Source organism: Taeniopygia guttata, chromosome 7, assembly GCF_048771995.1.
Source record: "Taeniopygia guttata chromosome 7, bTaeGut7.mat, whole genome shotgun sequence".
Lineage (NCBI taxonomy): Eukaryota > Metazoa > Chordata > Aves > Passeriformes > Estrildidae > Taeniopygia > Taeniopygia guttata.
In genome coordinates, this window is record NC_133032.1 from 2,965,153 (window position 1) to 2,976,278 (window position 11,126).

At 47.8% G+C, this 11,126-nt stretch overlaps 1 protein-coding gene across 1 annotated transcript in view; it reads left to right on the forward strand.

The window, feature by feature from the left end:
* TRPM8 (transient receptor potential cation channel subfamily M member 8) overlaps positions 1–8,816 on the forward strand; it is a 36,038-nt gene extending 27,222 nt beyond the window's left edge. Inside the window, exons 22-26 of the mRNA XM_072931921.1 lie at positions 778–968; positions 2,619–2,718; positions 3,917–3,950; positions 5,240–5,326; positions 6,658–8,816. Coding sequence (XP_072788022.1) covers positions 778–968; positions 2,619–2,718; positions 3,917–3,950; positions 5,240–5,290 — 376 coding nt within the window. The 3' untranslated portion in view covers positions 5,291–5,326; positions 6,658–8,816. The remainder of the gene's footprint in view (positions 1–777; positions 969–2,618; positions 2,719–3,916; positions 3,951–5,239; positions 5,327–6,657) is intronic.
* Positions 8,817–11,126: the final 2,310 nt, after the last annotated feature.

Genomic DNA, 11,126 nt, shown 5'->3' on the forward strand with positions numbered 1-11,126 from the left:
GTGTCTAGGCTAGAAGAAGACTGGTTAGAGCTGAGGTAGTAAAAGTACATGGAGTATTTTCTTCCTATTCATATATTTTCCTGTTTATTTGTAACTTAAAGGGGTTTTTTTCCTACTGTTTTAATTCCACCCATTTGCAAATTACTCTCTGAGGAGAACAAACTAAATAACCTCCTAGTTAATAAAAATTACTACCTTCAGAATGACTAGAGCCCCTAACATCAGAAGGACATGGAGCTGCTGGAATGAGTCCAGAGGAGATTCTCAAAGGGAATGGAGCCAGGCTGGGAGAGCTGAGGGTGCTCACCTGGGGAATAAAACACTCCAGGGAGAGCTCAGAGCCCCTTGCAGGGCCTAAAGGGGCTCCGGGAGAGCTGGAGAGGAACTGGGGATAAGCATGGATGGACAGGACACAGGGAATGGCTTTCACTGCCAGAGGGCAGGGATGGATGGGATATTGGGCAGGAATTGTTCCCTGGGAGGGTGGGCAGGCCCTGGCACAGGGTGCCCAGAGCAGCTGTGGCTGCCTCTGGATCCCTGGAAGTGTCCAAGGCAAGACTGGATGGGGCTTGGAACAACCTGGGATGATAGAAGGTGTCCCTGCCCATGGCAGGGGATGGAATGGGGTGAGCTTTAAGGTCACTCCCGAGCCAGTCTACTCTGGGATTCTGTGACTATAAAACCATTCCCTGGTAGTAGAGGAATGCTCTGTTCTCGTCTCTGATGCAGCTCTTTGGTGACCAACTCATCCTGGTTGTGTTCTCTCTTTCCCATCAGTTACACTGTTGGATCAGTGCAAGAGAACAATGACCAGGTGTGGAAGTTCCAGCGCTTTTTCCTGGTGCAGGAATACTGCAGTCGCCTGACCATCCCCTTCCCCTTTGTCATCTTTGCCTACATATTCATGGTGCTGAGGAAATGCTTCAAGTGCTGCTGTAACAAAGAAAGCAAAGAGCCATCCATTTGTTGTGAGTTGGATTTTTCCTTGTTGCCCAAAAGTCATTTCTGCAGCAGGTGCACTGCAGTTCCTCCACGGCATCCTGTGCTTATTCCAGGCATTTTGTGCTGTGCTGGGAAATTTCCAAGGGTCATGTAGACCTCTGTCATGCAAATCCACTGTGCTGCTGGAAATCTCTTCAGTAAGATTCAAGTTTTCAAGTGATATTTATCCAGTGCTCTCTTATCTAAGCCATTTCCATGTAGAATTGCCTTGTGTGTGTAACTCATTAAGACTTCAGATTAATCCTAACTCTTTAGGACTGCTGATGCTGTTTCTCAGCTTTGCAAGGTTGTGGGTTTGGCTTTTTTGTAATTCATTCTTCTTGCTAGGGAGTGACTGAAAGAGAACAAACAGTTTCCATGTAGCCAAATGAGCAAACCATCTCAAAAATGTGACAAGTAATTTCTCAAGGTATTTCTCCATTTTCTGTTGGGGGACACAGATAGTAATTGTTTTAACAAGCCTTCCCCCCCTGCCTCTCCAGCAAATATGGTGTTTTCTCAGCTGAGAGAGCGTAAGTTGAAATAATTGACAGGCTTTTTCCCATCCATCAATAACCTGCCTGTTGCCCTACAGCAGAAGCTGGATTTGTTACCAGTTTAGGAGGAAGAGCCTTCTTTGGGGTATAAAATTGTTTAGCACTAAACCATTTGGGCTGTCTAAACTGCTGTGTGGATTTCTTGCTGGGGAAGCTGTTGGATGGCAGAAATTCCTGCTCAAATGATGCACAGTTGATGCTGCAGCTCTGAAAGAATGGGAGAGTTAATTGGAGCCAGAAAATGGTTGTGATTTTGCTGATGATAGGAACTGAGAACTGCATGGAGGAAGCACAATGATGTATTGACTGTTGTAAAATCCTGCCTTCCCCTTTAACTCTTATGGAAATGGTTGGGATTTGGGTGCTTAGATGCTTGTTGGAACGTGGGGGAACAGCTGAGGGGTTTGTGAGGTCAGAGGAGCACTGGGTGGAAGAAAGGGACTTCAGCTGTTCACCAGCCCTGGGCTTCTTCTATCTCAGTTAATTTTATTTTTTTATTTAAACCCCTGTGGTTTATGCTGTCCTTTTGGAACATGACAAAATGCTGAAGTATTACCCTGGAGGACTTTGATGCCTCAAAGTGGGCTCCTCTGTATCAGCTCTTGAATTTACAGCACCACCACAAAATGTTTCTTAGAGAAGACAATTCTTCATCATTCTGGAGTGTTTCAGTTCAATCAAAAATCATACATCATGGTCCTTAGAAGTGTTACTCTTAATGATCCAATATGGGATAATGTAGAAACAAATGGAAAGCTCAAACCCAGATGGGATCTTGCTAGAATATCCTGTACCTGTTGAAGCAGAGGCACCTGTGGTAACCAAGACTCAAAAAAAAGGCCAGAAAGACTTCTGGAGCTTGTAAGGTTGTGGGGTGGTTTTGTGTTTGTTTATTTGGTGGGTTTTGGATTTTATGTTTGCTCATATTTTGTGTTTTTAAGTGACTCTGGTTGCCAGGAGCATTCAGTGAAAGGCGTTAAGTGAGAGCTGAGTCACGGGTGGGCAGTCACTGACCCAGCCGCTTTGCACCTTGGCTTTGAAACACAAATTAAGTATTTTTTCTTCAAATACGTTTCCCAGGCTCAAGAAATGAGGACAATGAAATCCTGGCATGGGAAGCTGTCATGAAGGAAAATTACCTGGTCAAAATCAATACAAAAGCAAATGATTCATCAGAAGAGTAAGCCTGCCTATCTTTGTCTTCATTCTCTTAATTTTCTCTTGAACATTTCTAGTGAAGGCACGTTTTCAGCAGCTCTAGACGTTTACAAACTAATGAGTAACTAAATAAACTCAGCATAAATGTGCTTTTTATTTCTGAAGTGAAATGGTGCTTTTTTGTCTGCTCAAGAGAAGACAAAAGAAGTCTTCCCATGGTGTTTTGCGATCTCATCATGGGAAGCAGTGCCACAGCTGACTCTTGCTGTAGCATTAGTTTAGGCTGGATATTAGGAAAAAGTTCTTTATGGAAAGGGTTGTCCAGCCCTGGAACAGACTGCCCAAAGCAGTGGTGGCACCCCCATCTCGGCATGGGGATATAAAAGCTGTGTGGATATGGCACTTGGAGACATGAATTAGTGGTGGAATTGGTTGGACTAGATCTTTTCCAACCCAAATAATTCTATGATTTTACATTTAGCAGAGAATGTTTACTGTTAGACCTGGAATCTCAGACAATCCCACAGCAGTAATACAGATGGAGATGTGTAATTAGTAGCATGAGTTGTGGAGACCTCTGAGGAGGGGAAGATGGTCTTTAGAATCATGGTATTTGAAACTTTGGAGACTTATGCTTGGATATTTCTTTGACGGCCAACTCATGGAAACATTATCTTTGGGATCTGTCTCACTGTTTTCAGAGTAACAGTATAAGAGGAAAAAAAAAAAAAACAAAAAACTGAAAGAAAGCAAGAAAATGGAACACTGCTAGAGAACAAAACCTACTTTGTATGATTGCTTAACTTTGCTAACTTCTGGCAGTTTGAATATTTCCCTTAATCAGAGAGAGCTGATAGGAATGGACAAGAAAAACCAGACCCTTCCATATCTGTGGGCATGAACATCGCCGTCCACAAATAAGTGTTCAGGTTAAGACTACCCGGAGACAAGCAGCATTGGATAAGAAGCCAAACAAATACCGAGAACATTTCCTTAGTACTGGAAGCAAAAATGTCTTGAGAAGGAAAATGTAATAGCATCCTACTAATAGTAATTTGCATGTTAGTTAATTTACTTGTACTAAAAACGATGCTAGTCACATGCAGCCCTGCCTCCCTGGGAGGATGGAGCACTGGAGGGAGTGGGGGTGTGGTAATTAGCCAAGTTTTCCTTGGTATCCAGACTGATCCCATTGCTCCGTGTTCTCCTTCTGCTTCTAGGATGGTGCACCGATTCAGACAACTGGATGCAAAGGTACTTCTGTCCCAGATTGCCCCAGGGAATGTGATTCTCTCTGGTAAAGCAGGGAGTGTGCCATGGCAAGGAAAATGAGCCTCCCAGAGTCATGTGCAGTCTTTGTCACTGTCACCAGGACCCCATTTTAATTCAGCTTTTTTACCGTGCTCTTTTGGTTCCACAGATAGGAGTGTGTAGGGTGTGTAGTGATTAGGACAGAGGGGAATGGTTTTGCACTGAGAGCAGGATTAGATGGGATAATGGGAAGAAATTCTTGGCTGTGAGTTTGGGCCCACCCTGGCACAGGGTACCCACAGAAGCTGTGGCTGCCCCTGGATCCCTGGAAGTATCCAAAGCCAGGCTGGATGGGGTTGGAGCAGCCAACAATGAGCTGCGAGGTCCCTTCGAAGCCACAAAAGCTTTATGTTGTGCAGGAAAATGGAAACAAAGACACTTGCTTAGCACTGGAGGAGTGTTTCTCAATATTCCTTGTGGGATGGAATAAAACAGAAGTAATTTCCATCTTAAACTGCAACATTCAGCTGTCTAACTGGTCCATGAGACACCAGTGGGAAGAAGGGATGTCACACACTTGACATGTCCCCATCGCAAAGGTGTCTGTCAAGTTTAGCTTCTGGTGGTGTTGGCATGGTGTAATTAAGCAATATAAGGCTACCCATCTACCAGAGAGCACATTATGATAATTGCCATACAAATAATCTTTTTATGACTGTGATGTTGAAATGGGTATGTGTGTTCACAATGGGGATTTTCTGAGGCTTGACTGAATTATCTGTTTGGCCTCTGAAGTGGGGAGTAGCTTTGGTATGAAGCAAAGACTTTTCCAGAAGCTCAGGTGAAAAGACCCACATATACTTCAGAGTACTTTTTTTTTTGTTACTGTCAAATAATTTAGATTGCAAAATAATAGCTTTCTTCCCAGACTGAAAGGGAAGTGGTGAGTGAGTCTCTGGCTAGTGATGCTGCTCTTGAAACTGAAAGGAGATCTGCTAACCTTAATTCTCTCCTGAAAAGAAATACCCATCTCTTGCTTCTCTCTTCTGGTAACTGCTGGTGAACTTGCTGAAATGGAGGCATCAGGGCTCACTGCATTAATTGCCCTGATGAACACTGTACTTGGGACTGTCCTCTCGAGCACTCTTGCATTTGGTGTAATACTTGCAGGGGCAATTACTTGTTACTTTCATTGCTCATTAGCAATTAGAAATTAGCATTCCTTCAGCTAGATGGACTTTACAAAAATAACCTCCTTTTTTTTTTTTTTTTTTTTTTTTTTTTTTTTTAAGCTCTCTGATTTGAAAGGCCTTCTGAAAGAGATTTCCAGTAAAATTAAATAAGTGGAGTTGAAAATCAAGAGCAGCTACTGGAGCAGGGTAAGCCCTCTTTAAATCCATTGTCTGCCTTGAAAAAGTTAACAACGTTTGTGGTGTTAAATTGTTGTGTCTTTGAAAGAAGAGCTAGTATTAATTGTTGATGGTTGTATTCATATTGTCTGATACTGGGGAAGAAAGGAGACCTGAATTCTCTTCCTCATTTGTGTTTTTCTTTATGAAAAATACAGTTTTCCATTTGGGGTTTCTATCAGTTTTTGGCACTGTTTAAAATACCTTGTTTTGCTCGCTTGCCTCTGAATAACTGTGACTAACCCAAGGTTATTTTAGTTGTCTTTGTGTTGGAGGGCATCTAGAAAATGAGGAGCTGCTGTGCTGGATCCTTTACCCTTGGTATCTTTTAACTCTGAAGAGCAGGCAATCCAAGTAGAAAAGACAGAAGTGAGGGCAGGAGTAAGGTTTATTTTTCCACTATCAAAGTGGGGCATTAGGCTGGATTGCTGTAGCCTTCCTGTGTCCTGTGCAATAAGCTGCAGTGTGAGGAGCTGACCCAAAGCCTCAGGTCCAGTTTGAGTGTCTGGTCATCAGCCTTGTGTCCTTTTGCCTCCTGTTTCAAGAAAGAATTGGTTTGGGTCCCACAGTGGGATGTGAGAGGCAGACAGAATATTGATGCAGAGAACACTGTCACCTTTAGAGACAGAAGGTTAAGAAGTGTAACTGTTGAATGGGATAATCTGGAACAACTTGATCAGCCCAGACATTACGGCCTGGCTCTTTCTTCCACAGAGTGGTTTTGTCCAAGAGACCTTAAACCTGTGCCAAACATTCCCCAGTCAGCTCACTCTTTTCCTGGGAGAACTGGATATTCACTTGATCTAAGTTCCATTTAGTCATGAATGACTTGCAGCCACCTAATAAAATCTACAAGGATCACCAGTTCCTGGGCTGCTTCTGGGATGTGCTGGAGTTCCAAGTTGCCTAAAAAATAGGCTGTGAAATAGTGGAACTCTGGAGGCCATTTAGTCCAGTGCTGCTCAAACAATGCCAGCACAGATCAAAGGGAGCTGCAGTGTGGCTGGAAAACAGGTTGTAATTAGATACAGTGGGGCAGCCTGGGACAAGGGACGGTAGTTTATGATGGAGCTTGTGGAAAGGGACCTCTCATGATAGATGGCAGTGCCTTCAGAAGAATCCTAGAATCCCAGAACGGTTTGGGTTGGAAGGGACCTTAAAGCTCATCCAGTTCCACCCTCTGCCACGGGCAGGGACACCCTTCCCTGGACAAGGCTGAGCTGATGAATCGAGAGGATGAAAGCAAAGCCTTGAGGTGGGCTGGGAGTTCTACTCTCCAATTCTTTCTGTTGCTCACACAGGTACCAATTCAGGAAGAATAATTGCTCGGAGCTGGCAGCAACCCCCAAGCAGATGGTAACGGAGGCACCAGAGTATCAATGTCTCAGCAGGAGTCAGCAGGATTTTCTTGCAATTTTTATTTTTGTTGATCAAACAGCCCTTTCTGCTTGTTGCAAGGTTGTGGTGAAACTGGAGATGACTGCTTATCTCCTGAATGATTCCTGTGTCACCCAAACTCTTCTCGTCTGCCCTAAAGTCCAGTGGCAGCAATTAGTCCTTGTTAAGCTGCTGTTGCAAATCACTCCTATTTCCAGGAGTTCTGCTGTTGTTGCCAAAATCCCTTTGCTTTTCCATTTCACTTGGAGGGACCTGTGCGTGGTTTCCTTCAAGCACTAATTGCATGTCTGAATGAATCAATCTCCCTTCCTGTGCTGCCCTGCAGTAGCTGGATCTTGCTTGTTCCTTGCACGGGCTGTCAGACCTGCTGGGGTCTGGAATGCTGGTGTGTGTGCCAGAATGCAGTGCATTTCAGCATCATCCCCCCAAGGAAAGCCTTTGGTCCAACCCTGCATCCCTATTTCAGACTGTAAAGGAACACTGTGGGACTTGTTCCCCCTCTACCCGGAACCTTTCAGCAGTGCAGAAGCTCAGCTATTACAGCCCTGCATGGGAGAGACATTAATTCATCTAAGAACTGTTTCTAAGGCTTTGTGGGCAATCCTTCCTTGGTTTCAGTCATGAAAATTTGTATTCTGGGAATGTTGGAATTAATTTGACTTTTCCAATGTGTTTGCTGATGTTTGCAGCTGGAAATGGAGAAGAGATTGTTGGAACCTTTAAACAGAGCAGTGCTTGATATGGTCAGGTGGCACATTCTGTCTAAAATAGCAGCTGAATTCTGTCACTTTTTTTTTTTTTTTTTTTTTTTTTTTTTTTTTTTGTATAACTGAGAGCATAGCCAACTGAATGCACTACAAATAGCATTTCTTTACATGGCAAAGCATTGTATCAACCTTCCTTCCCAGTGTCTTGGAATCATGGAATCCCAGACTCACCAGAGGAAAGGATCTGCAAGGATCATGGAGTCCAACCCCTGGCCCTGCACAGACACCCCAACAATCCTATCCTATGCATCCCTGAGAGCATTGTTCAAATGTTCCTTGGGCTCTGTCAGCCTGGGGCTGTGCCCATTCCCTGGGGGAGTCTGGTCAGTGCCCCAGCACCATCTGGGAGAAGAACCTTTTCCTAAAATTCCACCTGACCCTGCCCTGACACAGCTCCAGCTGCTCCCTCAGGTGCTGTCCCTGTCACAGAGAGCAGAGATTGGAGCTGTCCTTTGGGAGAGAGCTGCCAGCCATGCTGAGACCTCCTCCTCTTCTCCAAGCTGAATAAGCCAATTGACCTCAGCTGTTCCTCATATAGCTTCCCCTCCTGGCCCCTCATCATCTTCATTCCCCTGTTTGGATACTCTCTGCAGGCCTTATATCCTTATGATACATTCAGAGAGGTTGCTGCTCTTTTCCCCCTGCATTTCATCACCCAACTGTACTGTATGCTGTGCATGACATCATCCTGGGGGCTCCAGCACTAACAATAGCAGTGGTATTTGTTTTCCTGTGGAAATATTTTCTGCTGAAAAGTAAAGGAGCCAGGCTTTCACTGATTCACTTGGCAGTTAGCTGCATCATAAATTCTTGAGATAAGGTTCCGTTCTGGAAATTATTTTTCCCGTATCATTTATCTGCCTTGGATGTGAAAATTGTGCTTTTTGTTCACTCCCTCCCTGTATAAAACCTGTGGAATGCTTTAAACCCTTCTGGGAAATCCCAAGGGCCTTGCCTTGGAAGAATATACAATAGAGTCTCCACCTAGGCTTAAAGAGAAGACTTCTGCCATGGAGCCTTGCAACGCCAGGATCCACCCCAGTTCCTTTCCCCGTGTCCCAAATTCTTGCGTTTTTCCTTTCCCTGTTTCCTCGTTGGTTGTGGTATCCCTGGTGGCTGGCCCCATCTTCCCTGTAGGCCAATGCCCTTTGCCCTGCCCTTTGTGCTGCCCCGTGCCCTCAGACCATGGGCCACTGACCCCTGCTAAACCTTGTGCAGAGCACATGGCCAGGTCTTTGTCCCTGATCCCTTCAGCCTGGTGGATGCAATAAACCTTTGCTGGAATACATCATAAATAGACCCTTTCTGTCTTTCCTCTGCTGGGCTATGTGTGTGTGTGGACTTGAAATGGCTGTTCTTGTGGCCTTACTCAGAGCAGCTTCTGAAGGTGACACTTTGAAGGAGGCTGCAGCATGTCTAGCACCCTGCCATGTGGCAACAAAAACCTGCTGTGTGATTGCCTGAAGCTGTAGAGATCTATTGTTGTGTGAATGTAACTGTGAAACCATGTTCTGTAAGGTCTGAATTCTGGAGTCAGTCCATGTCCGGTGCTGCACCCAGGGGCACCAGCCCACGCTGCTCCCTTCCCAGAGGCCGCACGGGCTCTGCTCCAGGCTCCAGGCTCCTGCCAGGGCCGATGGAGCCGTGGCCTGGTGGGGCTGCGGGGCGGCACCGCGGCTCCCCGGGCAGCAGCCGGCCCTCTGCCCCCTCCAGAGCCAGCGCCAGTGTTTGGTGCCAGCACCTGCACGGTGGGCAGGGGAGCCCTGCAGGCGCTGTTGTCTGGCTGCTGCCAATAAGGGGCAGGGGGCAGAGGCAGGGCTGGCGGCCAGCCCGGGCCCTCACGGCTGCCCAGGTGACCACGTCTCCTGGAGCAGGGCTGCGGAGGCACTGCTGTACTGGTGCCTCTGGACCCCACAGAAACAGCAATAAAACGTGCACAAGAACAGCAGGTCTGCTTTCAGTACTTCCCTTGGCTGCTCTTTTAGGGTGCTTGCACCACACTCAGAGACACAGAACACCTTCTTTTCCTCTGAGAGTTATTCCTGTCCTCTGCACTTTCCCAATCCACCAGGTATTAGCTGCTGGCTTCAACTAGACACACAATCTGCTGCATTAAGCATTCAACTTGGCTGTTTTTTTATTCCAGAATGCTTTAAAAATGCGCAGAAATGTCCAATGAGACGTGACTGTGTCTCTGTCCTCTGAATTTCACTAGCTATTGGAGCTTTTGTGTTGCTGCTAATCCCTTCTATAGAAAAAATTAATTCTAGGGAAGAGCAACATCATCTGACAGACACCAAGTGTTGCCAGCAGTTGCTCCAGGTGCTCCTGCCAACAGCCCCTGCAGGCAGGAGCACAGCCCCCAGTGCAGGTGGGTTTGGCTCCCTCTGGCACAGAAGACTCCCAGGGGCACAGGTCTCTGGGGCAGGAGACAGGTACCAGCCCTGCCAGGGCTCGGGGTGGCAGGTCTGCCTGGGTGGGGACTCTGCCACAGCTGCTGGTGTCAGCGCTCTCCGGGCCCCAGGGCTCAGAGCAGCATTCGTGCCCTGGCCCACAGTTCCTTGTGCGTGCCACACCCGCGGGTTTAGGATGTCCATGGAAGCTTCCATGGAAGGTCCCGTGCCTTTCCCAGCGCAGCTGAGTCGGCAGCCCTGGGGGCTCCTTCTGCTGCCCTGAGCCCACAGAGCAGGGCAGCGTTTGCTGATGGTCTGAGGCGTTCCTAAAGATCCTGTTGGGCTGTCTCAGACACTTGGGGCCAGGGATTCCTTCCAACCTGGGCCACTTTGGGTGGGCAGGGGGTGGCCCCAGGGCAGGTGGCAGTGTTTCCGAGGGCCCTTTGGTGACATGGTGCAGTGTGGAATGGATCCAGGTGTCCAAGGGCCCTTTGACACACGTGGTGACACAGGAGCTGGAAGTGGCAAGAGCACGCCACAGTACTCGGAGCAGGCGACGGGACAGGACGGGACAGAGCGGTGCCGTGAGGAGCCCCCGCACAGCGCGCTCGTTCCTGTCCTACCCGGAGCATTTCTGAGGCATTGTTCCTGCAGCTGACCTCAAGGCCAGACCACAGGACTCTGTGACCTGTGGCCTTCCGAGGCTTCAATTCTGCAGGTGACCTTGAGGGCAGCCCGTGGGACTTGGTGCCCCAGAGTTTTCCAAGGCATTTCTCCTGAGAGTAGCCAGAAATCCGGTCACTGCCATGGGGCAGGGAGCCCTGAGAGTGCCCAAGCTGACCTGGATGGAGGAGGAAGAAGGCAGCCCTGCAGCTGCCCCAGCACAGGAGACTGAAGAGGTGGTGCCGTTCCATCCACCACAGGAGAGTGAGTGGCAGTGCCAGGCCGCAGGGCTGGTGCCTTCAGCCAGCTTGGCCCCATCCCACCCCATCCCGTCACATCCTGTCCTATCCCATCCCCTGGGGACGTGCCCATGGACAGGACAGAAGAGGGCCTGGGCAGACACCCCGCAGTGGCCGTGCTCCATCCCCTGGGGCATCCTGGGGCTGTCCCTGCCTGGGGAGCGCAGGGCTGGGCTGTGTTCTCCGGCCTCTCCCGCAGCCCCTCAGTCCTGGCTGCGCTCGCTCTTTGCCAGATGCAGCCCTGGACCGC